This window comes from Alosa pseudoharengus, unplaced genomic scaffold (genome assembly GCF_046254945.1).
Source record: "Alosa pseudoharengus isolate Yale_2024_CS ecotype anadromous, Long Island Sound unplaced genomic scaffold, YU_APseudo_1.1 YU_APseudo_1.1_scf_2, whole genome shotgun sequence".
NCBI lineage: Eukaryota > Metazoa > Chordata > Actinopteri > Clupeiformes > Clupeidae > Alosa > Alosa pseudoharengus.
In genome coordinates, this window is record NW_027468663.1 from 7850178 (window position 1) to 7875346 (window position 25169).

General features: G+C 42.2%; 4 protein-coding genes across 9 annotated transcripts; 2 read left to right on the forward strand and 2 right to left on the reverse strand.

Annotated features, from left to right (window-relative positions):
- Positions 1-225: 225 nt before the first annotated feature.
- Positions 226-9119, reverse strand: LOC143133715 (ciliary microtubule-associated protein 2-like). 2 transcript variants are annotated; one of them, XM_076293540.1, is made up of 10 exons: positions 7639-9119; positions 5764-5851; positions 5485-5643; positions 3876-3998; positions 3433-3573; positions 2964-3107; positions 2598-2762; positions 1779-1913; positions 1017-1144; positions 226-876 (listed from the first exon to the last, which is right to left on the reverse strand). In XM_076293540.1, the coding sequence occupies exons 3-10, from the start codon at positions 5530-5532 to the stop codon at positions 783-785; spliced, it is 978 nt and encodes a 325-aa protein (XP_076149655.1). In that variant the 5' UTR covers positions 5533-5643; positions 5764-5851; positions 7639-9119; the 3' UTR covers positions 226-782. The 2 variants fall into 2 exon arrangements, with proteins under 2 accessions (XP_076149655.1, XP_076149654.1); XM_076293539.1 differs by having other exon boundaries at positions 5485-5851.
- Positions 7218-8286, forward strand: LOC143135452 (leucine rich adaptor protein 1-like). Its single transcript, XM_076296116.1, has 2 exons — positions 7218-7328; positions 7663-8286. Exons 1-2 carry the CDS (start codon positions 7218-7220, stop codon positions 8284-8286), a joined length of 735 nt encoding a protein of 244 aa, XP_076152231.1.
- A 139-nt stretch (positions 9120-9258) lies between the features above and the next one.
- LOC143133714 (E3 ubiquitin-protein ligase TRIM62-like) lies at positions 9259-13946 on the reverse strand. 3 transcript variants are annotated; one of them, XM_076293536.1, is made up of 6 exons: positions 12983-13946; positions 12805-12900; positions 12441-12713; positions 11792-11811; positions 11113-11240; positions 9259-10980 (listed from the first exon to the last, which is right to left on the reverse strand). In XM_076293536.1, the coding sequence occupies exons 1-6, from the start codon at positions 13550-13552 to the stop codon at positions 10439-10441; spliced, it is 1629 nt and encodes a 542-aa protein (XP_076149651.1). In that variant the 5' UTR covers positions 13553-13946; the 3' UTR covers positions 9259-10438. The 3 variants fall into 3 exon arrangements, with proteins under 3 accessions (XP_076149651.1, XP_076149653.1, XP_076149652.1); XM_076293538.1 differs by having other exon boundaries at positions 12441-12671; positions 12983-13945; XM_076293537.1 differs by having other exon boundaries at positions 12441-12674; positions 12983-13933.
- Positions 13947-14197: 251 nt separating this feature from the next.
- On the forward strand, positions 14198-23374 carry LOC143133716 (outer dense fiber protein 2-like). Of its 3 annotated transcripts, none has more exons than XM_076293544.1 (17): positions 14198-14949; positions 15120-15304; positions 15462-15588; positions 15846-15971; positions 16150-16224; positions 16371-16442; positions 16653-16769; positions 16933-17118; positions 19248-19357; positions 19480-19615; positions 19772-19882; positions 20108-20212; positions 20808-20966; positions 21425-21525; positions 21818-21980; positions 22597-22722; positions 22958-23374. In XM_076293544.1, the coding sequence occupies exons 1-17, from the start codon at positions 14905-14907 to the stop codon at positions 23126-23128; spliced, it is 2115 nt and encodes a 704-aa protein (XP_076149659.1). In that variant the 5' UTR covers positions 14198-14904; the 3' UTR covers positions 23129-23374. The 3 variants fall into 3 exon arrangements, with proteins under 3 accessions (XP_076149659.1, XP_076149658.1, XP_076149656.1); XM_076293543.1 differs by lacking the exon at positions 20808-20966 and having other exon boundaries at positions 14198-14310; positions 14833-14949; XM_076293541.1 differs by lacking the exon at positions 20808-20966.
- The last annotated feature ends 1795 nt before the right edge of the window (positions 23375-25169 follow it).

Below are 25169 nucleotides of genomic sequence, written 5' to 3' on the forward strand. Positions count from 1 at the left end.
CTCAGCATTTTCAGAGAAAGCCCAGTGGTGCCATTAGTCTGGATTAATGGTCCTTGCTTTAGAAAGGGTTAATTTTACAATCCTCATCATTTTCGTTACCTCTGCTGCCTTTCAGCAGCCCAGATCGTGACCTTCCTGTTACCATATTTAGGGTGTGCTTCATGAGAGGGCTTGTTGTTCTCACCTGTGTGAATTTAGCCATAATATTTTATGGCCATAGCTACTTCTACATCAGGAAATGTCGAGGTCAGGTGGAGTAGGATAAAGGTGTGGTCCTCAGAGGCATATTAAAGAAGCTATGTTCTCTGAGCCCTGAGAACCTGCTGTAGTTTGGAATGAATCAACGCATCATGGCAGGATTAGTAAATGCCTTCAAAGTAGTCATCATGGCAGGATTAGTAAATGCCTTCAAAGTAGTCATCATGGCAGGATCAGTGTAGTCATCATGGCAGGATCAGTAAATGCCTTCAAAGTAGTCATCATGGCAGGATCAGTAAATGCCTTCAAAGTAGTCATCATGGCAGGATTAGTAAATGCCTTCAAAGTAGTCATCATGGCAGGATTAGTAAATGCATGCTATCAAAGTAGTCAAATCAAAGTGTTCATGCAGTTACTCATTCTCTATTGCCACAATGTGTCTATGAATTCAGAGGTTCACTTTATACATCTTTGTGTTAAAGATGTAGCATCAAAGTTCAATTTAGTTTTGTTATGAACAGAAACAGATGCGTATTTCATGCATAGATTTCAAACATTTATCGTGCACAGAGTGGGTATCCAGCCTAAAAGGCAGCCGTTGAACATGTCACAGCCTCATCCGGACGCCTGTGATAGGGCCTCTGCTCAGCTGGGATGTTGAATGGCCTCAGTTTCTCCCTGGAAAATACACCAATTATATTTTAAACACATAATAACTGACACTGATCACTTTAGATCACATTAGGTTCAGCGTGTTTGTCTGAGTCTGCTTTATTTTATAGTCTGTAATTATACTGTATGTGGTGTCTCTTTCTTACTGGCCAAAGATGTCCTGGTCTATGTTGTCCAAGTATCTCTTTGTCTGTGACTTGAAAGCAGTACTTCCTTTTTTGTGATTCTTTGATACTTTTTGGCAGATGTTGTAGCGGCCTGGGCCCACTATACACTGACCACAGAGGAAGAGAATGAGAAGTAAGTGGAAACATCTACTGTAGTCTTCACTCGATGAAACAAATCTGCCTGTCAGTATATGATAGCATTACACTTCATTTTATAATTAGCTATACAGTATAATTATTTATTTAAAGTTATATTTTGTTCTCTTCTGTGCTGCTCCATCAACAAAATGCCATGTATTTGGGTAAACACTGCAGGTCCTGATTCAAATAGTGGGCAAAATGCATGAACTATAGCTTTTGTGGTTAAGGTCTTGCCCATGGTGTTGAATTAGCTAATTGATTTTGCAACAGTTTTGAGTTCAGTTCTGAGTCGCTTTGGTGCATTTCTCAGACTTGAAATTCTAAAAAAACTACATGTTTAATACACATAATCTAGTCACTTGTGCACATCATAAAATAAATTTCCCATTATTTTGAACAAATAGCAAATGCTTTTGTACATCCATATTGATTGTGTAAAAATGTCTGCTATTTTTTACATTATCAATTCCTCATGTCATGTTGGTCGAAATGCATTATACTGGCTCTCCGTTGAATCATCCTACCTCCTGCAAATTAGTTTTAATTAGACTTAAGACTTTGCACTTTGCCCATCATTAAAACGAGGGCCCTGTGACTTACAGAGTTGCCCTGCATCGGCTTCCCAAGCATCGGGCCGAAGCGACGCGTGGGGGAGAAGAACGGAGGTGGATTACTATTCTCCACCCGGGAGAGTGGAGCGATCATGTAGTCACTAGGGCCAGGACCAGGCCAGTTCTGAGTGCACATAATTATGATATGATACCCGTTAGACTGGCGGACAGACAGACAGACAGGCAGGCAAACACACACAGACAGACAGACAGACAGACAGATAGATAAATAGATACATACATAGATACATAGATACATACATCCTTTTTTATCCCAAAAGAAATGTAGGCATCCAGTATCTTATATGACACATGCAGAACAAGAAACACAATCACAAGACTATAAAGATGCAATTGTGAAAATGCAATTGTGAAATGATGGTGATAGTGCGTAAGTGAACAGTACAAAGTGGTTACTAGATTGGTGCCCAGTAATCAATTTCTAATTATGCATTTGTTTCACAGTGCAGCAGGGGCAAAGGATAATAAATGGATGTGTGTTACAATCTGGAGAGATAAGTGTGAGTGTGTGTGTGTGTGTGAGAGAGAGAGGGGGGGGCAAGAGAGAGAGAGAGTGAGAGAGAGGCCAGATAGAGAGGAGAGAGAGAGAGAGGGAGGGGGGGCAAGAGAGAGAAAGAGAGAGAGAGAGAGGCAAGATAGAGAGGAGAGAGAGAGAGAGAGGGCGGGGGGGGGCAAGAGAGAGAGAGAGAGAGAGGCAAGATAGAGAGGAGAGAGAGAGGGGGGGGTGAGAGAGAGAGAGAGAAAGAGAGGCAAGATAGAGAGGAGAGAGAGAGAGAGTGCTACTGACTGCTGGTTCAGGTCTCTGTGCCAGTGTGCTGTGGTAGATGCGTTCGCTCGGCACGGTGGGGAAGCGATCCATTTGGCCAAATTTGCCATGTTGCCTCTGCTTCTTGAGCCCGTCGCCAAACATGGGTGGCAGGAAGAATTGTCCTGGATTCACAGTAGCTGTTCTCTGAGACACGCAACACACGTCCACATAAAACAGAGACAGTCTAATAACCCACCGCCAGAACCAATTTACCGGTATCTTACAATGACTCCTTTTTTGTAAAAAAAAAAATAGATAAATATATAGCCTTCAAAATAATATTTCATTATCAATTAAATTCAAATATAAACAAATGAAACAAACAAATGATCTCTGTTTTCTTACCGGAGCTGCAAAGTATCCAGAGTTGATGGGTTTGTCTCTTCGGCCTGTGAATATTTCATAAGGCCCTTTCTTACCGACATGGTGCTGCAGGATTAACTCAGTGAAGGACTTCATCTTGTACGTGCCAGGGTACAAACCACAGTCCTGCGAAATACATGAATGCATAATAAGCTTCGCTCAGTAATGCTTAATCCAAACAGTGCACCATATATGTATAGTAAAACCCTTTCTCTACTTCTGATTCAACTACTACTACTCAAGCACTGATCAATTATTGTTAACTACTGCTACTGATATATCATCATTATCATCATCATCGGCATCATCATCGTCGTCATCAACATCATCATCATTGCATTGTCATTGCCATCTCCTTCATCATCATCATCATCATCACTATAGCCCTACATTCCGTGATGTTTTCATGAATGAATAACTTATTGCTGAGACCACTAGGAGGATCTCCCACCACTGGTCTCTCTGGGAACCGCTCCACTCCAGCGTTGAAGTCCATGGTGGCACAGCTGCCCGTGGGTCTGGCCCTCCTCTCGTCCAGCAGACTGCTGGGGATGCCCCCTTTCCCATAACTCCCTGGGCCTGCCGGACACTTCTGCCAAGCCCAATCACACGTTCAAGAACATTTAGAGTCTTGGTGAAGATGTCTGAATATGACATCACTGACACAGGCATCATGGAAGTACACAAAGATAAGCAGAACAATGATGAATTGAAAATACAATAAAGCTTTGGGAGATAAACCTCTTAGACTGATTTTGACAATGCAAACCATAAGGTTTGGAATTATCACAGGAGGAGCAATGAATGGAGAATGACACTGCATCATTGACTGGGATGAGGTACTGTATGTACTTTCATGGGTATTTGTCTCCCTCTGGAGGAGTCTCAATGTACCTTCATATATTCCTTGAATCTGTCCTCATGAGCGTCACACACACCCCTCACACTGCTGGGTTTCTCCTTCAGTACATCAGTGAAACTTTTGTGGTTGTATTTCCCAGGTCCAAGTGCATCTCTCTGAGGCACAGACAGACATCAGACAGACAACACTGAGCACATAGACTGTTTTGTGTTTTGTTTTGCAGTCAGGGGACTACAATTTTTTTTTTTAAGTATATTTGTTTGGGCTTTTTATGCCTTTAATTATAGGACAGTGTAGAGTGACAGAGGGCCCTATCATGACATTCTAAAGTGCATCGTCACTCGTCAAAAGTCTATTCAAATTTAGTAGGATGTCCAGTTCACATTGGGAGGGGTTTCGTTCTCAAAAGTGGAGCGCATGGTGTAACAAGGTGTTCCTAGGTCTTTTAATCAGTCATATGGGTGTGTCTGGGGCGTAACATCATTTTAAACCAATGAGAATGACATCTGTCATTCCCTTTAACGGCGCAACGCGCGATATGTCAAATAAATGCATCGGTATTTTGGCATTCAACGGCGCATTTGAAGGAGGCTGCTTGCGAGACCGTATGGAATAGTCATTCTTAAACCATGCTTTACTAAAACCTAGCATAGCCTTCACACATTTGCACTCGTCTATTATTTGAACTCATTGGCAAAGTGAAACTAACTTCACCAAGGAGTCAGTCAACGACAAGACAGTTATATGCAGTTACTTTCACTATTGACTGACAATGGGTTACCATCGAAAACATAGGCTGGAAAAAGCAACACTTACCCTAATGTTGCTCAAATGACTGAATAAAACAACGTTTATCCTGCAGAGGAGTTGCATATATCTCGTGACAGTGCGTCTTCAGCTGTGCTCCATACGTGTCTCTCGCCTCTCCCCTAATCACTTTTAACCGTCATTACCAATTTGCAAATGATGGTGAATAGTATAGATGTACAGTATTTCGTAATATCTTTATTCTAATTATGTTTCCCATTGTAATCGTGCAATTTGTAATGCTTTGCATGGACGTGCGCTGGTGTGCGTTCATGAATGATAGAAGGATGGTGCGTGCACCTGCCAATATGACTGTTGACATGCGCTCTTAAAATAGCATATGAACAACTCGCCATTGACTTCTGACCAGGTTTAGGTGGTGTATGATAGCGATTTTTAGACAATGCGCTAGGTCCCTCCCTAGGTTGTTAATTGCCACACCCCTGGGCGCAATGCTTAAAAAATAAACGTGCAAAATAACGAATTCAACTTTCCGCGAATGAATAACGAGTATTACGCCATGCGCTGGTGGCCCAAAATACAGCCCAGAAAGTGAACGGGAGAGAGAGCAGGGGTGGGATCCAGAAAGGACCACGGGGCGGGAATCGAACCCGGGTCGCCGGCGTACGGCGCAGGTGCCCCAGCCAGTTGCACCACAGCTGGGATCAAGGGACTACAATTTAACGTTTCTGAGAACTATAGCACTGTTTATAACAAAAAGTCAGATTAAAAACAGTGCTACATGTACAGGTAAGGGCACATGACTCGGGTGTTTCAGAACTTTTAAATGTGCATTGAATTAAATTCCATTTATTTGCATTGTCTGGTACGAACCAGCTGGCATTGGATGGACCATGCCCTCCGATGGAGAATGTGAGGCATGTTAGCTCCCAGCTGCTTCCTCCAGACCTGCCCCGCTGCCCCGCTCTGCACTGCACACCGACTGAGGTCGCCAGCATCCACCTCATATTTACCTGGGCCCAGGCTGCTCACCTGCACAACAGGTAACAGCAGCAATCTCATACATGTCCCTCACAGACTCATCTACAATGACGTGTTTGGAATGAGTTCATTGTGTTGTTCACTCTGGAAGTTAATGCTGCTCCAGCTCACCAGATCATCAGTGAATCTTTTGCAATATGGGGTTTCTGTGAATGTTCCAATCTGCTTTCTTTTAGGATGGACCCCAGAAACATCAAACCTTTGAGACAAAAAAAATGTTTTCAGCTAATATTTTAAAACTTTTAAAAACCTTCTACAAATGACTGCAAATAATCATGTAATATATATTTCGAACAATATCACCATACTTTGCAATATCAAAATGTGTCTCTGAAGAATAATAGTCTAGCCTAATGCATTAAGAAGTGGAACTAATTAAAGGAAACAATACAGTAGAATTGTGGAATTATATAAGGCATGCAGGTAACTGTCCTGCTTACATATAATTAACACAATCTCTAGGTAAAATCATGGGGAAATTGTGTGAAAATTGCATTGAAAACCTTGCTGACTGTGTCCCAAATGGGGCCCCCTTGAATTGCTTTTGCGCCATGGTTGATCATTCCTGTTTACAGTTCCAAGTCCATATAATTTTAGGTTATTACATCTAAACCAAGCCCATTAATGATAATGCTGTTTCTGCTATGAATCCTTTCTTTGGCTGACGTAATCTATTGTAGCCTACGGGACTGCATTGTTGCGTTTACTAGCCTACGCCGCAGGTGTCAGGGACTTAATTTGACCACTAGGTGTCACTGGTGAATTAACATTCAAGCTTTGAGCGCAGACAAAAGTTGCCATAATTTTCACTGCCCTATGAGTCAGATTTTCATTCGACAACGTCCACATAATCTGCTGCTTCTCACATGTAGTTTCAACATAATTTGCAGTGACATGCTTCATTAGCTACAACAAATTAGCTTGTAGTCCTAAAAATAACCCATAGCACAAATAGCTTTCAAGTAGCTTGATCGCGTGAAGTCACCAATTAAACCTGTTGTATTGAGAATACAATTCATGAGAAATTTGTATTAATTAGCCTACACTATAGCCCTAATTCACTAGGTCTACTAACAGAATAGGAAGCAGGTCTAATGGCTGTGACAGCATAATTCACATTATTGTTTACATGTTTGTGACAGAATTCTCTCCATATGGGTCTGACACAATGGTGCGCGTTTGTCTTTTAAAGAGAATATTCTGTTACCTGTGGGCTAGCATCACGAGTCGATGTGAGTTAGCCTAACAGGCTCTCAAACCAATAGCAACAAGTGCCCAAAGAGCTGCCATGAATACCGAAATTCGTATTTAGGGGAAAGTGGACAGTTCAGGAATCATGCAGTGCGGCTTTTTTAAAAGCTGAATGAGGCTATGTCCCTTCGGCTGCACACATCACTACGAACGAGTGTTCTGGGCAGTAGCTGCGACTAATTACTTTTAGCACGCTTCACAGTGATACAGTTCATCTAGCTATGGAAGAAGTTATACATTCTGGGACATGTCCCGAATTAAAAGATTTGGAAGTAAAACTTGGCATGAAAACACCGGCGAGTTTGTTGAGATGCATGAGAGAGGATTACACAAGTGATGAACGCGCCCTGGATACTGATGAGAGACTGTCTATGATTCTTCCCGAGGAACTTTTTGAGAAGATGAAAAACCTGAAACTTCAGATGGTAAGCAGTTATTCCACAGATGGATAGGATATTTTACAGAGAATTGTGTAGCCTAATTTCTGCCATTAGCACTAATGACCGGCTATCGACATCAACATTGAGGGGGTGATGGCTCTCCTGCCCGAGAGGTTATGGATATGGATTTAGAAATTGAATATGTGAAATGCAAGTGATTGTGAACTGTTACCAAACTTTCCCCACTTTTATTGGTGATGGTGCACATGTAAGACTAAGTTTACATCTCGTTTACTAACCATAGAAATCAAATGCGTTCGCTGGTCTATTCTTGTCTTTTCCTAACTTTTCTCACCTGGGTAAGTTACATTTCTTACAGGAGCAGGTGCGATCGGCAGACGTGAGAATTCTGCGCCAGTTGCTGTCGCTGCATGAAGGTATGGAGATGCTCCGATGGCTCCAGGGTGATCGGAGCACCCTCACCAGTCTGACGGGTAGCCTGACAGGCAGCCAGTCCAGTCTGGGAGAAGCGGCTATGGTCCACGAGCCCGGTGGCGAGTCCCCCAGTTGCTGTCCAAATACACCACCTGAACCTGCGCACAGGACGTGTCCCTCGCCATCTGGATCCGCACACTGCTCCACATCATGTGAAGATTCTATCAAGATCTCTAATCAAGCTTGCTCAACAGTGTCCAGTCCATCTGATCTAACAGCTTCATTACATGAGGGTGGCCCAGTGGATCTCAAGGGACTGGCTGCCGTTCTCCAGAGGCCCAACAAGATAGACTGCAGCAAAGATCTGTTTGTAGGCGCTGTGTCATCTGATGGCAGTGGGCTGGCTCAAAGCGGAGTTATGAAGGGTGAAGTGATAGACCGCAGTGAGGGAGGTATCCTGTCTATCCAGGAGGAACCGGAGCTCTCCTTAGGTCAGAGTGAGGCCCTGCTGGGCTATGATACTCACTGGTGCTGGGTGGAGTCAAAGGATGATGTGACCTTCCTATGATAGGCTTCCCTTTTTCAGCTGTAGCCCACTCATCTCACTGAGAAATAGGTTACATTGGTTGCAGAATGATTTGCTTTAGGATACTCATAGACTATATGATTATGCAAGGAATCTATAAACAGCAGACCTGTTAGCCTGTTTAGTTGAGTATGACACAAGCCTTTACATAGCGCAACATTTGCTACTACATATGTGAGAAATCGGTATAGTTTTAAAAAGTCAAGTTTCTCCATGGTAGCTTGCCTAATTATGAGTTTAGATCTTTCCACAACTCTGAATGGTATTGTCTATACCATGCCTAGTGTGTGCATTGTAATGGTCGTGGAGAGAGCAGTCACTAGATGTCGAAAGCTTTTGATACTGTATGTACATTTTAATCACATGGGTTGACAGCTCCCCCACACAGCATAAATGTCTCTTCAAAAAAACTCCAAAAATCACAACATACTGCATAAAGCTGTTGTTTCATAGCTACTGTCAGCTCAGAAACGTTGATATTCAGGATATGGCTGCAGTGACAATTAAGTGTTTGATTATTTAAATAGACTTTGCAAAATATATTTTATAAATCATTAAACGCTAACAACTCTTAAGACACCATGTGACTAGAGTCTAAATCCCAGTGTGTCTGCTGATTATGACAGCTAACGGAAACTTCCTCAAGAGTGCAGGACTTTCCATTGAGGTTAACATGTGAGCAATGTGTAAAGATAAGACCATCTGCTGAACAGAGATACTGCAGGCAGTTATACTGTGCTGATGATTGAGGAACGGAGATGGAAGTTTTAGTAATAAGTGTTTTTACTAAAGCATTTGTGAGTTTCTGTAAAATGTCTCTAATTGTTAGAGAAAATAAATGTAAAATGCACTGTGTACATTTTATTTTGTTCCATATCCCCTTTTAAAGTGATAACTTATGTAATAAAATAAGCTAAACCAACTTGTTCACAAAATTGTATTTTTCACCATAACTCTGTGAAGAATAAATTTATTCTTATAAAAAATAGGAAAACCATGCATTTTACATTCATGGTGACTGATACGCTGGGTTAACGGTACACTATGCAAGATTATCACCTTTACGAAGCCAATTTGATGGTTAACAAACTTGTAATAGGTGGATCGTTCACCTAGCATAGCTATACAGCATAGACGTAGCGAGTCGCTACCGAGTAAACCAGCCATGCAACTTCAACTTTAGAGGGAACTCTACAGTCGCCAAAAATACCTAAACCTGCATAGTGTACCTTTAAATACAAAATTGACCATTATACTGTAATATAGCAAAAAGCTTTAACAGAAGGTTACGAAAGGTTTCAAATGCAATCATTTACTCAATTCCCAAGAAGATCCAAGCCTAGGTGGTTTAATACTGACACCATCACCACAGACATATCTATAGGCATAATTATGCAGAGCTGGGGAGACTAGAGGGAGAAAGGTTCCAGCCACATTCATTTCAACACCAGTGCTATCTTATTCAGCCAAAATAATGACTGTCTGCCACCATCTTTGAAATTGGCATGGCATGCTCATTTCCGGAAACATTTTCACAATCAAGCCAATTTGGTGCCACCTTACAGATGGCCACAAACTATGTTGTCCATGTCGATTGGCTGATCCTCCCAGCTTGGAAGCTGGCAATCTATATTGGCAACATACTCGTGTCCATCAGTATGGTGGCTAATTGGCTTGTTTGTGAAAATGTGGCCAAAGGTGAGTACATGATGGATGCCATTTTTACAGATGCTGGCAGCCAACAATTATGCTAACTGGCTGAAGCTAACTTTCTAAATCCTGATCCCTGGTTCACACTGGTTCCTTGCATACTACCTAATATGTCATCGTATATGGCCTGCCTCATGTAGGATTAACCAAGTTGTGATTGGTTCCTGGGTTTTCGAAAGTTTGAATTGAATAATTCCCAGATGAAACTGCCAATTTAAAAGCGATCGCAATTTTTTCTGGATTCACCCAGACTAAGGGCTAGACATACATTTTGAAAACATGGCAAGGCACACTCCAGTAAAAATCCCAGTTGTTGTTGTTTTTTTCCAATACAGAAATCACAATCACTGAAGCACCTTGAAATGCATTCAATTCAACTACACAAACTCTGCAATATTTCACTTATGATTATGTTGCCACTAACTCACTGATTCTTCTCTGGGTTAATAACTCTGATCTTGGTAAGGCCTTCTCCCTCTGGTTCCACATTAATACTGAAAGCAGCATAGACAGGTGCGTTGAGACTGCAGTAGAATGTATGCAGATGCTCGAGTCTCAGTGCATCATAAAATGACAGGATGCCACTGTCCACATCCAGAAACACCCCAATTCGGCTGGGCAAACCAGGAGCGGGGTTGGTGAAACAGAACTTGTACCAGCCATGTTCAGCACAGAACTGGCCTCTGCTTTGGGTATAGCTCAAGGCCCAGGAGACATCATCACTGCCAAATTCTGCACTGGCCACCTCACCCTGGGGAGGTGCGTATGAGATGCCCACTGTCCAACCAGGGACATCCGCAACCATGACCTCCCAATGGTGCACTCCATCTCTGAAGGCATCACAGCCCAAAACAGAGTATGGACCACCTGAGTGTTCCTTGTTCTTAGACAACCACAGTGAGCCACTTGCAACACACAACTCTAACCCGGGATGAGCTGACTGTGGGTTAAGCTTGATATCATCTCCTGAAAAAACAAGGCATGTAAAACAAAACAAAAATATGTCATATACTGCATTGGATTCATGCCATCTATGGTTGTTTGCATATCAACAATGGTAACATATCGACAATGGTAACTATACATATAAATAATTACCGGAAAATGTCCCCCTCAGGGTCTGGAACAGTGGCATGATCTTTGCAGAGGCAACAGGCTTTGGTCCTCGCCACTCCCTCACCTCCTGGATCTGACGACTACATGACTCACCCTCATAAAGGTCTCCCCTAATGAGAAAACAAACCATTAGTGGGGATCTTATTCCAGGATGCTTTGCTGTTGCTTCTGACAATTCACTTATTATGCAACAATGTCACTTTTTGATCGTTTTTATAAGTAACTAGTGCTGGTAGGCATCATCTCTAAATGAATCTCCATGATACATGGCCATGTGAAGGATGGATAAACAGCTCTGCCATTCCACCTAACCGCTAGAATGTCCCATATACAGTTCTGTGGTTCATGTCAGACCATTCCACAAAAATAAAAATAGCTTCACTAAAGACCATAGGCTAAAGACACAAGCATACTCGCAAGATTTCGGTCAATGCCAATGGGTGATTCAATTAACATCAAGTATGCTTTTGTTTCAATTAGTCTGTAATCAGATTAGTTCAATTTAGTAGATTGCTAGTTTTTGGTCAAGAACTCATACTGCTGTTTTAACTGAACATTACTTGTGATAATCATCACAGCTAAATGCAGACAAACTGTGTCAGTAACTTCAATGAAGCCAATAGACTACTACTACTCAATAATTAGTACAACGTTGACCTACCAGTCAGTGTTCTGTGACGTCTGTGATGATGAGAGAAAGAACAATTATCAAACTTGCAACAAGCTTAAATATGTTGCAATGGTATCATTAATCATAAATTATGGTATCATAATTTAACAAAGCATTGTAATAATAGTTATAATACATTAACAATAACTTTTCTAGTAATACGCCATTTCATAGGGTGTTGCAATTCCTTAACAGTAACATTATTAACCTATTGCAGTGGTTCTCAAACGTTTTCTGTCATTCCCCACTTTGGAGCTAGGGAAATGTCAAGCCCAATCAACCCGGCAAAATGGTAACGTTCAAATATATTTTTTTGTATTTTGGTTCCAAGTTACATTTTCCATCTCGCTCCGCTGGATCGGATGTTATTTTAATTCATATGTTGGTCTGTTTATGACTTATGTTTGTGTGTGGCTGTTTTGTTTTGAATCTATGATCTTCCTTGTCAAAAAAGAAAACCATTATTAAAAAGATAGGCCCATTTTTTTATTATTATTATTTCCTCCTATTCCTCGCGCCCCACTTGTCATGTCTCTATTCCCCACTAGTGGGGCCCGCCCCACACTTTGAGAACCACTGCCATATTGTATGTTCATACAATGCACATAAATTATATAATAGATGAGGTGGTGCATGTTACCTGCAGTAGCAGCAGTGGGTCCTGAATGGCCAGAGCCTGTTGTAACCCCTCCTGTGCCTCTACCAGCCTTCCCCTCAGCTTCATCAGCCTCTCTACCCTGTGCTTCAGATTCCTGCTCTCCTGAACCAGGTCCACCGAGAACCGCTTTTGCCAAGCTTGCTCCTCAAAGTCTAGGAACAGTTTGATCCTCCTGAGAAAGGATGTGCAGTCCACCTGTTGATCTTCAAGTTTCTTCTGTGTGTAGTCAGTTTGGAACAAAGATAAAAGGACATGCTGTCCAAAGGTCAGAAATATGTTTCACAGCACATGTACAAAGGCCAGTACTCAGAAGACAAGATTTTGAAGTGTGGATTGTGAACCTCACCTTGGAAGTGGATGCAGTGTTCTCAATATCTGCCAGACACTGTTTTATTTCTGACAAATTGCCTCTTACATCAGAAAGCTTGGCTTGGCAATTCTCCTAAACAAACATGGGGGGAAATAGCTTAAGACTGATCTATGATATTAATGCAGTGGACTAGATAATATTCTAAACATTTTACCTTCAGATTTGCTGTTGCATCTGACAATTTGACGACACTGTGCCCTTCTGTGTGTTTGGCCTCTGAAGGCAACATGCAGTACACACACAGGGCAGCGTGGTCTGTCTGGCAGTAAAGTTCAAGTTCCTTTCCGTGTGATTTACACAGTTTGTTGATGTTGGATATAGGATTTACTAGCACGTGTTGTCGAAGAATACTGTTCTCAAAATGTGGCATAATATGAAGGGTGCAGTAGGACTCCTCACAGTTCAGACATGTCTTTTCAGCAGGAAGTTTCTGTTCGCCCTTGCAAATGCTACAATCGTGGCCACTTTGTCGACTTTGGTGGTACTTTTCCAGGATGTTATGGAGGACGATATTCTTCTTAAAATCTATTCGCACATCACACGGCGCTAAGCAAAGTGGACATGTGTAGTGATGTGATTCATCCTCTTCAGTCGATGATCTTTTTAACTGATTGACGCATTCTTCACAATAGTTGTGTCCACATGGCAAAGTTACTGGTTCCACAAATATGTCCCGGCAAACTGCACAAATTAGTTCCTCGTCCAAAGACAAAAAGTCAGCCATTTTCTGGAAGACTGGTAGCCTGTCAAGTTATGACAGTCTACCAGTTCGGTGTTCGCGAGGGCGAGGTTATTATAAATAGACCTGTTTTTGGCATGCTTACCCACGTGACGTGGCAGAATAGCCAATGCAGAAGCGATTTCGCCAAACTGAAAATCCATGACAGCAGCCCATATTAGAGACGGTTGCTTTATCTTGTGTTAATATCATAGAGGTTATCTTTGCCCGCATGGTGGTCTTTAACCTGCAGCATTGTTACAGTTTGTCGACAGATTCTGTGATACAAAGTTCGATTGTTCCGAGTGATCTCGTTACAATGTGTTACAGAATAAAAATGTGCAATTCAGACCATCGCTTCAGTTATCTTTCATTATTACCATACCATAGCCTACCACTACCATGATCGTAAGGTGAACTTAAGGTGAAAGTGCATAAAATGATACACACAGAAGTGAGAGTGCAGGGCCAGATCGAGCGTCCCTGCCAACACCTAACTACCACATTTGTTTACATTCACACAGTGACGTTTTTTTACAACCAATTACCACCGAGAGATGAAGAGGAAGAGTTTGAAATACACCAGTGAAAACCAGCCACGTCACATACCGGCTCAGCCTCAGAGTAGGTTTATCAAGAGTGGGCTAGGAATCAAGGATATTTGTGTTGGTCTCCGTCATAAGAAGTAATCGGCCAAGAGTTTGCGCTCTGCAAAAAAAGAATCAAATCGTTCCTATCATCAGATCTTGATTTCCAAATGTTATGTAAGTCTTTCAGTCAAACTGTGTGTGTTGTCAAGCAAGCGAACACATGTGCACCGGAGCATTTGAATGCTCCAGCAAGCAAGCTAGGTGTCAAGCTAACATAAACTCTATGCAGCTAGGTTCTAACTGTTAAAACACCAAAGGAAGACTGACAGGACAAGCATAGAGTTTAATAGTTCCTTTATGATTTTTGTCAAAGCGATCTCTGATTATTTCAAGTGGAATACGCAAACGTTCGAAATTTAGGGTTAATTTAGCATAACTTCACTAAAGGTAGAGCTCTGGGCAACCTAATTGGTTTCAAAGTAGCTGTTAATCCCTACAAGGTCAAAAACGCGTGTTTGCAGATTGCAGTTGAGGTTGCATCCAATAAATTCCAACTGTAACTATTAGGTACTGTTAACACAACCTCTTTGAACATCCAAAAATATGTAAAGGCAACATCCGCGCGCAGAAGAATCTCCCATGCATGAAATTGTTTCACCCAACGAAGCACATTGTTATATGCGTTGTATGTTGTAGCTAAATCTCAGTGAAGTAGAAGATAGCATTGCACCCCAGCCCTGTACATTTGAAAAGGTGTCGACCAAAGAGATGATGACTGATTTGCAGGACCATGGTGATGAAAGCAGTTATGAGGTGAGAAAGATATTTACCAAATGAATCTAGCATTCTTTTCTTTTTTCCAAACTAATAAACATCTGAACATACTGTGCCTTCTATAGAAGGTATATACATTACATTATTTTATTTGTACATTTAGTACCTTAAGCTCAATACCTGGTTCAATTGACTGTGCCTTCTCTAAGGTCCCTGGAGGGATGAGGCCTTTGTCTACGGATGAAGTCTTTCGTGAGTCATCGCTCTACTCCAGAGCCACCAGGGACGAGCTCCCACTCAGTACTGGGGACATGGACGGGGCCTGGGACACTGACAGTGGGAGCAGAGGACGCAGGGCCCACCACAGCAGACTCTCAGAGGACAAGAAGAGCAGGTTAGACTTGAGGATACCCTCTCTACTGTACACAGAGAATGCATATCTCCTCAATGTATATGATATTTACTTTGAATTGAAAATATATTGAAGTAATATGTTAACTGCATTTACAATGAAGTACTTGTGTGATATGGCCCCTGTTCTTTGTCTACAGTTATGATGAGTTTGTTTCATCGGACAAAGGACTTCTGCTGAAAACTCTCATTGATGCCGAATCTGCTGCCAACTCGGCTGCCATTCAGCTGGTGTCTTTTAAGGACATCTTGGACGATGACTTTGGGGTTTGTTAAATTCTTTGAAAATAAGAGACTGGCTTGTCTTGATTTTTAGAGCTCAAGTTAGTCTTGAACGTGGAAATTATAAAATTGGCTCAGATGTGCTTCCTCTAAAAGTGTGTTTAAAATCTGATTATAGACAGTCCTAAACATGTATTCTCTCTCTCTTTCTCTCTCTCTCTCGCTCTGTGAGTTTGAGGTGACTCACAGCTTAGTGTTCCAAATGTCTGCCAAAGATTCAGTGTTCCTCTTTTGCTCTGAAGGACTCGAGGTGCTCCAGTGATTTGCGCTTGTCCAGGCAGAAAGGCCTTTTGTTAGATAAGTTGGAGGTCTTCAAGCGTATCAACAAGTCTGTCCGCCAACAGCTGAAAGAGCTACAGGATCAAGAGGTGGGTGCTGCCATGGTTGTGTGGGTTTGTGTGAGCTGGTGGGCTCAAATTGCAACACAAGATAAACAATATAAACAGTGACAATGACAATATAAACAGTGTTTTGCAGAATGACTGGTGGAGCATTTGGAGGACTTTTCAGTTAGCTGATGTAATTATTTGTAATGCTCTGTCCTAGGCATGCCGCATGGAGACAGACAGACAAATTGATGTGTTACTCAAGAGGCTGACACAGACAGAGAGTGAAAATCAGGTGTGCTTTTTATTTCCATGCATCCATGTTTTTGCACACATTATGAAGTATGTGCTGCTCTTCATAACTTCTGATGTGTACCGGTATGTAAGATTTACATTTCTACTGGAGATTTGATGGATAATAAATAATAAATAACTTTGTAGCATTTGAAATCCAATCTGAGTGACCGAGAGAGAAGAGTAGAGGAACTGATGTCTCTACGGAAAAAAGAAATGGTAAGCATACTTATACTTCTTCACTTAATTAGGCATAGCTTGTTAGTTTGATATATTACCCATCATTGTTTACTTGGTCACTTACCACCCTCTCAAAATGGTCCACAAACATCATAATGTGATGCCTGCTATTCCTGCATGCTCATTGCCATGTTGGTCATCATAAAGTAGAACAAAAATGACGTGCCTGTTTTTAATGCAACCCATCAGGAGAATGCAGAGTCCGTGGTCCAGCAGTCCAGATCAGTGGAGTCCACTCGGGCGCACCTCCAGAATCAGCTCCGCAGCAAAGAGGCTGAGAACAACCGCCTGACTGTCCAGCTCAGGGTATGCTGCCCACTGCATTACTTTATCTCCCATTTCGCACAGTGACCAGTGATGCCAGGCTCAAGCTGTACCCCAGTGAAATGTACAGTGAAATGTAATACAATACAGTGAAATGTAGTACAATATACAGTGAAATGTAATGTGTCTCTCTGCACCCTCCTAGGGTTTGGAGAGGACAGTCACCGAACAGAAGTTAGAAATTGACGACATGAAGGGTCAGATCAATGCTGTCTTGGAGAAGGCAGCACAGGAGAAGGATGCCCTGAAGAGGGCCACCCGAGCTCAGAAGCAGAGGGCCGAAAGGTTTGAGGCGGCCGTGGAGAAAGGCTACGACCAGCTGAGAGACAAGGTTTCACACTTGACTTTGGCAAGGGAAGGGTGCCTGGGCTCTGTCTGTTTCGCTAAAGTGGCTTTGTGCAGAATTCTGTGAGATTCGAGTTGTCTTGAACGCACCAACCGCACCCTTCCATCGACTTGCATTGTATTCGATTCAACTCATCACTAAAGTACAGAGTGATGTTACAAGACTGATGGCCCATCCCTTAATATTGAAGGTGTACATTATGGTTTTCCAGTGAATTTGAGGAATCTGGTGAATGAGGCTATCTGTTCCTCACTTCACTGCTTGAAGAAAGAGCACAGGGTGGAACCAACTTTTATGCTCAAAACAGTCTAAAATGACTGGCTAAAGGTTACAATATGCAAATCTTGTGAGAATCATGAAATGTTGCCTTGTCAGTTGATAAAGCTCTTTGGAGTTGTTGCCTGTTTTTAATCCTTCACCTCCATGGCAAAGCATTACAAGGTACAATTACAAGTACAAGGGGATAAGTCATGAGAGGTTTGCTATTTACAACAGCAGAGTAAAATATAAATATATCGCACCTCTAGAGCAGTGTTTCCCAAACTTTTTTTCTGGCGACCCACTTTTTAAAAATGACAGACCATCGCGACCCATTTCACTTCAAATCTACCCTGCAACCACCGATATTGTTTTAGGCCACAGGTTCTCCAACTTTTCTATGCATTCCCCAACCATACATTGCTATAGGGTCTTTATAGATAGATCCTGCTTTGAACACGGTTGTGTTGCATTTTGAGCACCATCAGCGTGAAAAGTTGGAAATGACTACTGAAAAGATACGTTTTAATGCGCATCCGAGATTTGGGGAAATTCTCGCATGTTGGCATTCGTAAGCATAGCAGGCCTAAGCTGTTCCTGTATTTCTAAAAAAAAAGTATGTAGGCCACGTTGCTTTGCAGACAAATGGGTCCATAACACTGTGGACGTCAATTCCGATGTAAACAGCAAATAACTCAAGTCGTTATATTGTATTGTTGTATTATATTATATGTGTATAGCCTAGTCGTTATATCAGAACAATAGGCTTTTGCGCAATAGCCGGAAGAATGCGCCTTTACTTTGGAGATAGTGAGGTAGAAAACGAGAGGAATAGTGTTTAAAATGTCCATTTAAATTGTAGCCTAATATAATGCACTGTTGTGCATTTTAAATCAGAAATAAGAATGTGAGGAGGAGGTACTATTAACTTTAAAGATTGCATCTACAATCGAAACTATCTACATGCAAATTGAAGGGCCTTATATCCGGTCTATGGATGTCTGCTTTAGTTGACAGCACAGTCACTAGATTTTAATGGGTAAAGTTGAGGAGCTGGTATCTGTTAATGTTCGTGCAAATAGGCGAATTCATGTCCCTTGTGGTTTGCAACTGCGAGGTACATGGCAGGCGCCCCACAGAACGGTTTCATTTTGAGAGGTAGATAACCATGCTCTGGCACCCCCTCATGCGTCCCCCAGTTTCATGCGCCAGTTTCATGACCTTTTATGACAAAACCGTGACTGTGGTAGTTAGCAAACTACATCCTAATAGAAAACTGTTAGCTTTCCTGGTATCAAATGACAAATGGTATAGGCCTATAACACAACATAAATTGTGCTGGCGACCCAAATAAAATCTCCTACGACCCACCTGTGGGTCGCGACCCAGACTTTTGGAAACACTGCTCTAGAGGGAGCTCTGCAGTTGGCAAAAATACCTAAACCTGCATAGTGAACCTTTAAAGGTTCTCTAAGCACGGTTCACTTCTGTTGACGATTCAAACTAAATAGCGAGCTAGCTCGCCCCTTTCTCCCGTGCAATTGAAAGTGACATAAACGTGCATCTCGTGATAGGCTGGGACAATTAGTTATGTTTCATGGTTTTTACAATGTATTCAGGGGACAGGCAGTTAGTGGATTGTGAGGAGATGTTTGCTGTATATGTGACAAAAAATGTTTTAGCTTAGAAACCTTGTAACATCGCTAAGAGCACCTTTAACTAACCGCAAAGTCCATTTAGAACACGGAAGACAATTTAGTGGTGTGGCTCTAAGTGCTAGCATGGTTTCAATGAGTATCCTAATGTCTGACTATTCTAATGGTGTGGTATTGAACTGTGGTGTGTCCATTCGGAAGGACGTGAATCTGGCACAGATGCGCGCTGAGAGAGACATGTGGAAGACCCAGCACGAGCAGATCACTGAGGAGAAGGTGCATCTGGACACAGAGATCACCATTCTGCGAGAGTGAGAGACCATCCGCTACTTTATTCAACAGGGCTCATTGGGTGCTACTTAAGCGAGCTTCTCCAGCGCAGCGATGGTGCACTGAGGTGACGGAGATGTGTCTCTTTGTCTTGTTTTTGAAGTCAAATCACAAGCCTGACTGACGAGCTGCTGAAGGAGAAGGATGCAGCAAGTGCTGCCAATGCCGTTCTGCTCAAGAAAGTGGAGACCCTGAACACTGAGAACGGCGAGCTTGGCCTGGAGAATGCAACACTCAAGGTGAGATATTTGTTGGAGTGTAGTGGAATCACCTTGTTCGTTGTACGCTACTACTACTTCTTTTTTTGGATTGTTTGTTTTTATAGGTGTTTTATGGTATTATGTTAGTTTTATGCCTAGTCAATGGTTTGTCTGCTTTTTGTCGTTCATGTGAAGGCCTCAATTTCGGAGTACGAGTATAAGTTGGAGCACTCTTTAACCGTGTACCAGGAACACAGCACACGATCTGAAGAGAAGAAAAGCCAGCTGGAGCAGTACCAAATTCAGGTGCACATCTGGGTCATGACATCTGGTCTTTTACTGCCTGCGTGTGTTCCCCTTCATTGTGTGTGTTGTTCACTTGTTAAATGTTGTGAACGTTTAAAGGATAGCAGACGCATGCATGCAAGCATAGCGCCTGCTGTGTGGTTTACTCTTCACTAAGGAAAAATACATCATTTGTGATATTTCATTGTCATCGTGATTACAATGTCTTGGTCTGGTCTCTTTCAGATAGCGGAGTTACAAACAGAGGTCACGGACTTGAGAATAAAGCTGGAAAGCTTTTTAAAGGAGAAAGACAATATCATAGACGGAAGACATGCTGAGGTTGCCAAGGTAACAGTACATTTGAACTGTTGGTTCATTTGAAGATCAACTTAATCAGTATGGTAATGGTCACTGAAATGCATAAAACCATGCATCCCAAATGGCCTCTTATGTACAGCATTATTTTTTGTGTGTTATATTGAGATCTGAGGAAATGTCCTTTTCACATAGTGGGCTCACCCACAGTCACACTGGACACAAGGGAGTCACACTGGACACAAGGGAGATAGTTGCTCTTAATCCCATGTACCTTAGTCTGTATAATCATTTGATAGGCATTCCTTGTTAAGGTCAGGATAGAAGGAAGGAGTAACAGAAGAACAAGAACATTTAGCTGAAATATTTTCTGAAGAAGTTTTGTGTATTGGATTGGATGTAGTCCTATTTGCTATGTATATATGGATAAAAAGGGGCAGAGAATGTAGACGCACACGGAGCTGCTGCACCATATCCGGTCAGCTCACATTTATGTGACTCTTGTCTGACCTGACCTCACAAACCACAATCATTACCCACTGCCCTCCTTCACCCATACACACACACAAACACACACACACACACACACACACACACCACCGTGCCCTGTGTGTGTGTTTGGCCCCAGGCGCGGGAGCAGCTTGAGAGCCGAGTGCTGGAGCTTGAGGCCTGCCCCGAGCTCCTGAGTGCTACTGAGCAGCACCTGCTGGACAGCCAGGACAACCTGCAGCGCTCCGAGAGGAAGTACGCGGAGCGGGCCGAGGCCCTCCGCCAGCACCAGGCTAAGGTGTGCTCTGCGTCTGTGTAGACGCCAATCCACCAAGCGGTGATCCTGTGTGTAGCCATTTTTCATTGTGGTGGTTGTTGGTGTTGGTGTTGGTGTTGTTGCGTAACTTCAGCCACAAGGTGGCAGCAAACTCTGTTTGACGTGCCCTGCGTGCGACTGTGTTCCTCGCAGGCTGTTTGAAGGCGCCAGCTTGCTGTGGCGTCACTGCGTAGGCTCGCTGTGTTTGGCAGTGTTGTGCTGTGGTGTCCTTGTTCCTTCCTCACCATCTGAGAGTTCAGGTTTGGTGTTGTGGTAGATGCCCCTGTTAGCGAAACCGAGTCCACACTTTTCACTTCTCAGTTCTCACTTTTTCATTCTTTTTTGTGTTGAGCGTGTGTGTTTGTGTGTGCTGAATCCCCATGCTCATCCACTGACCTCATGATTTTCTGCCTGATCATTCTCAAATATTTGTTTTGTAGGCCGAGCGACAGCTGGAGAAACTGAGGTCCTCTGTCGAGATGAAGGATTCAATTAATGAAGCCAACAGTCAGCTGCAGGAGAAAGTGGAATCCCTTCAGAAGTGGGTTTCCAATCAAGAACTACTATTTTTAAACACATTTTAATCACTGGAAATGAATCACCCGTTCCTCATGTTCCCTCATGAGCATAGTGTTATTGTGTTATTGCCAGGTCAGGAATCGTGATCTGGTGTGAGGCCTTCTAAGAACTAGCTTAAGAACATTTTGTCCTGATATTGACTGATACAGTTCACACACACACACACACACAAATGGCACAGTAACCAGAGCAGTGGGCTACCATTACACTACAACCATCATGAGTGTGCATGTGTGTGTTGCTGTGTGGTCCAGGCGCATGGAGGAGGCCCATGCTGAGAACAGGGAGCTGGTGCACAGGCTTGGGGCCCAGGAGGAGGCCTTGCACTACAGCAGCCGTCAGCTGGAGCAGCGCTCCGCAGAGTGCCAGGCCCTCAGCCGCCAGCTGGAGACCGCCCTCACCGACGTCCGTCTGCAGGTAGGCACCTCTGACCTGGGAAGCAGATATGGGACGGTTATCCCTCTGGTCCTTTAAAAGCTCAAGAGGGCCAAGACTGGACGTTTCATAAAATAGTCTTATAACATGGCAAGGGCCATATCTCTGATAGGATAAATGGTGACATGCAAAGATTTGAAGCCACCTGTGTGAAGAAGGAGGAAAGTTGTGTGTTTTAGTCGCTCTCAGTGCCTCTTCAGGGCCTACGTTTCAGCACGGGATTGTGGGTATTGCGCATAATTTATTCAAGTACCACAACTCTAGCCATCATAATGCGAGAAATTCTCACGCACATTTTACAGCACTGTCTGATAACATTAATCTAATAATAAAACAGCGTGAATGCGGGACTATTGACCAGACGGACCAACTTCTGACTTGAATTAAACGTAACCCCATTAAGAGACACACGCACAGAACCACTTTGCATGTGCTCTCTCTCTCTCTCTCTCTCTCTCTCTCTCTCTCTCTCTCTCTCTCTCTCTCTCTTTCTCTCTCTCTCTCTCTTTCTCTCTCTCAAAAGTGTAGCAATCAGGAACTGTCAGGAATTCCCCCCCATTTTGAAAAAATAATTTTAAGCCCTGGTCCTTGTGTGAAGGTGTCCAAGGTGAAGGAGAAGACATCGACCCGAGAGGTCAATCTGCAGGCCCGGATCCAGGAGCTGGAAGCCGAGAAAAACAGGAAGGAGAACGAGCTGAAGCAGCTCAGGCAGAGCAAGATATCGGTATGTGATTTTTTTTTGCAGCCTCCATCGTCTGTTGTTTGTTTGTTTGTTTGTTTGTTTGTTTTTGTTTTCATTATGCCCCTATCTGTTTGGCTTTGTTTGTCTGTGTTATCGCCTTGCAGTTTAGTTAATGGAACTGTTATTTTTCCTTATTTTAATGTTTTTATGGAAGCCTTGGAAAGGAATGGATTTTTAACACCCAGTTCATCTTTTATGTATCTCCCCTAATACACAGAGTGAGAAGCAGTATGAAGTACGCCTCAAAGACCTGCAGCTGAGCCTGGATCAGTCAGAAAGCCACAAGCAAAGCATTCAAAACTATGTGGATTTCCTCAAAAACTCCTACTCCACTATGTTTGACGAGGGTCTCCCATCAAGCTTGGGATCATCTTATTTCTTAAAGTAATGCTTGCAGGTCTACTTTCTGTTTGTTCTACATGTTTGTGTGTGTGTGTTTGTGAGTCTGTGTTCCTGTCACTGTGTAAGCATATCAGAGATAATCATTGTTGTGCTATATTACAAGAGAAAATTCTGTGGAATTCACCCTCCAAGTGTAATCTGTGACCAGTTCCATGGGTTGTATTTATACATTTTATATATTTATTTGTATAGACAGATCTATATTATTTCATGGTTTAAATTATTAAAATATTTCCTAAGTCACATTTTGTAGAAACTGGCAGTTATTTATTACATGTGAGCAACTTGTATGTCTCCCTAATACTTTTTTGTTACACAACTTACAAAATCTGTGTCATGTTTAATCTTTGACCTAACCATACCACACCTCAGCTCTGTGAAAAGCACACGTCATGTTTAGCCACCAACGCCACTGCTGACGTTTTTAAGGCAAAGATAAATGGATTTTTTGGACAGTAGCCTTTTTTGTAATTAACAGAAGGTATTGATTTCTAGTTAAGCCCCATAGGGCTTTTTATTTTTTATTGTACTTACAGTACCCTCCAGAATTATTGGCACCTCTGCTAAAGTTGACTTAAAACTGGTATAAAAAACAATTTGTTGGTAATTTATTGTAATCTCACAATGAAAAAAAATCGGAAAAATCCAACCTTGAAGGGAAGAAAATTTATTTTAAGAAGTCAGACAATGTCTATGACAACTAGGTACTTTGTTGAAAATGCCTATATTTACAGTTAAAACAATTATTGAAAGGTTCTAATCAACTGGAAATGTGACAAACATGCTTGGACATGGACCCATGGTTGTCTTGCCCCCACGTACAGTATAGAGGATGGTAAGAGAGGCAAACAATTCCATGAGAACCACTGTTGGAGAGTGACAGACAAAGGTATCTTGGGGTCTAGCTACTTGGGGTCACCAAGTCCCCAAAAAAATCTTCAAAAGTGACCTCACTGCTAATAGATTATTTAGAGGGCATGCCAGGCAAAAGCCTGTCCAGTCATTTAATTACCAATGTAGATGGCAGGAGTTACTGAATGGTACAGTGACTTTGTATGGAAGTGTGGTCTATTGTCAGATGAAATGAAAATTGCGCTCTTTGGCTAGAAACACTTGTATTTGGCGTACATAGAACCCCATGCCTAATGAGAATTATGGTGGAGGGGCTGTGCTATTGTGGGTCTGTTTTTATTCCCAAAGGCCTTGGGAACCTAATTAAGGTGCATGCTATCATGAACACCAAGAAAAACCTGAACATTTTCAAAGGAAATCTGTCAATCTCTGCCAAGACACTAAAAGTTGGTCATGATTGGATCATTCATCAGGTCAATGAACCAAAACAAATGTCCAGATCAAAACAGATATTGTTCACTGAACACAAAATCATGCTTCGGGACATTGCCATCTCAATCCCCTTATCTAGATAGATAGATACTTTATTGATCCCCAAGGGGAAATTCAAGGATTAAAGGTTTTTAATCTAAACTCCATATATAGGAAAACAGTGGGGTGAGTCAAAGAGGAGAATGTATTAGTGTGGACCTAGAAATTTGGACGATCTGGAGAGATTTTTTAAAGACGAACGGTCTTAAATCCCTTGCTTTGTATTCTCCAACTTAATGGGGTGTCATAGGAGAATATTACAACCTGTTTTATTGGCAAAGGGGGGCTTAAGAAGGTATTACAAGCAGGGGTGCCAAAAGTTGTGAGCGACGTGTTTTTGTTAAAAATGTTTATTTCTTCCTTTTTCCTTTTTCTCAAAATGAATTTGCTTGATCCCTTCAAGGTTGGATTTTTTACTAATTTGTTTTATTGTGAGATTACAATAAATCACCAACAGATTATTTTTTATACCGGTTTTAAGTCAACTTAAGCAGAGGTGCCAATAATTCTGGAGGGTATGTAATTTATGAATGTTATTGTGTAATATACTAGTGACATGATTACATAGTGTCAGTGCCAAAGTTTCACACAAAGTATCTGACCACATGTGGGCATTTGTAAAGTGATTGAACTCAATCTGTTTA

Coding starts and splice junctions, on each gene's coding strand:
- LOC143133715 (XM_076293539.1), bottom strand. CDS start 5,673: ATGAGATTGCTGCTGTTACCTGTTGTGCAGGTGAGCAGCCTGGGCCCA. Junction 3,999..5,484: donor GGTCCATCCAATGCCAGCTG/GTTCGTACCAGA, acceptor TCTGTGCCTCAG/AGAGATGCACTTGGACCTGG. Junction 1,914..2,597: donor CACAGAGACCTGAACCAGCA/GTCAGTAGCACT, acceptor ATGTGCACTCAG/AACTGGCCTGGTCCTGGCCC.
- LOC143135452 (XM_076296116.1), top strand. CDS start 7,218: ATGAGAGAGGATTACACAAGTGATGAACGCGCCCTGGATACTGATGAG. Junction 7,329..7,662: donor AAAACCTGAAACTTCAGATG/GTAAGCAGTTAT, acceptor CATTTCTTACAG/GAGCAGGTGCGATCGGCAGA.
- LOC143133716 (XM_076293544.1), top strand. CDS start 14,905: ATGATGACTGATTTGCAGGACCATGGTGATGAAAGCAGTTATGAG. Junction 17,119..19,247: donor ACGACCAGCTGAGAGACAAG/GTTTCACACTTG, acceptor TCCATTCGGAAG/GACGTGAATCTGGCACAGAT. Junction 21,526..21,817: donor AAAGTGGAATCCCTTCAGAA/GTGGGTTTCCAA, acceptor TGTGTGGTCCAG/GCGCATGGAGGAGGCCCATG.
- LOC143133714 (XM_076293536.1), bottom strand. CDS start 13,552: ATGGCTGACTTTTTGTCTTTGGACGAGGAACTAATTTGTGCAGTTTGC. Junction 12,901..12,982: donor ATGCAACAGCAAATCTGAAG/GTAAAATGTTTA, acceptor ATGTTTGTTTAG/GAGAATTGCCAAGCCAAGCT. Junction 12,714..12,804: donor ACACTGCATCCACTTCCAAG/GTGAGGTTCACA, acceptor ACCTTTGGACAG/CATGTCCTTTTATCTTTGTT.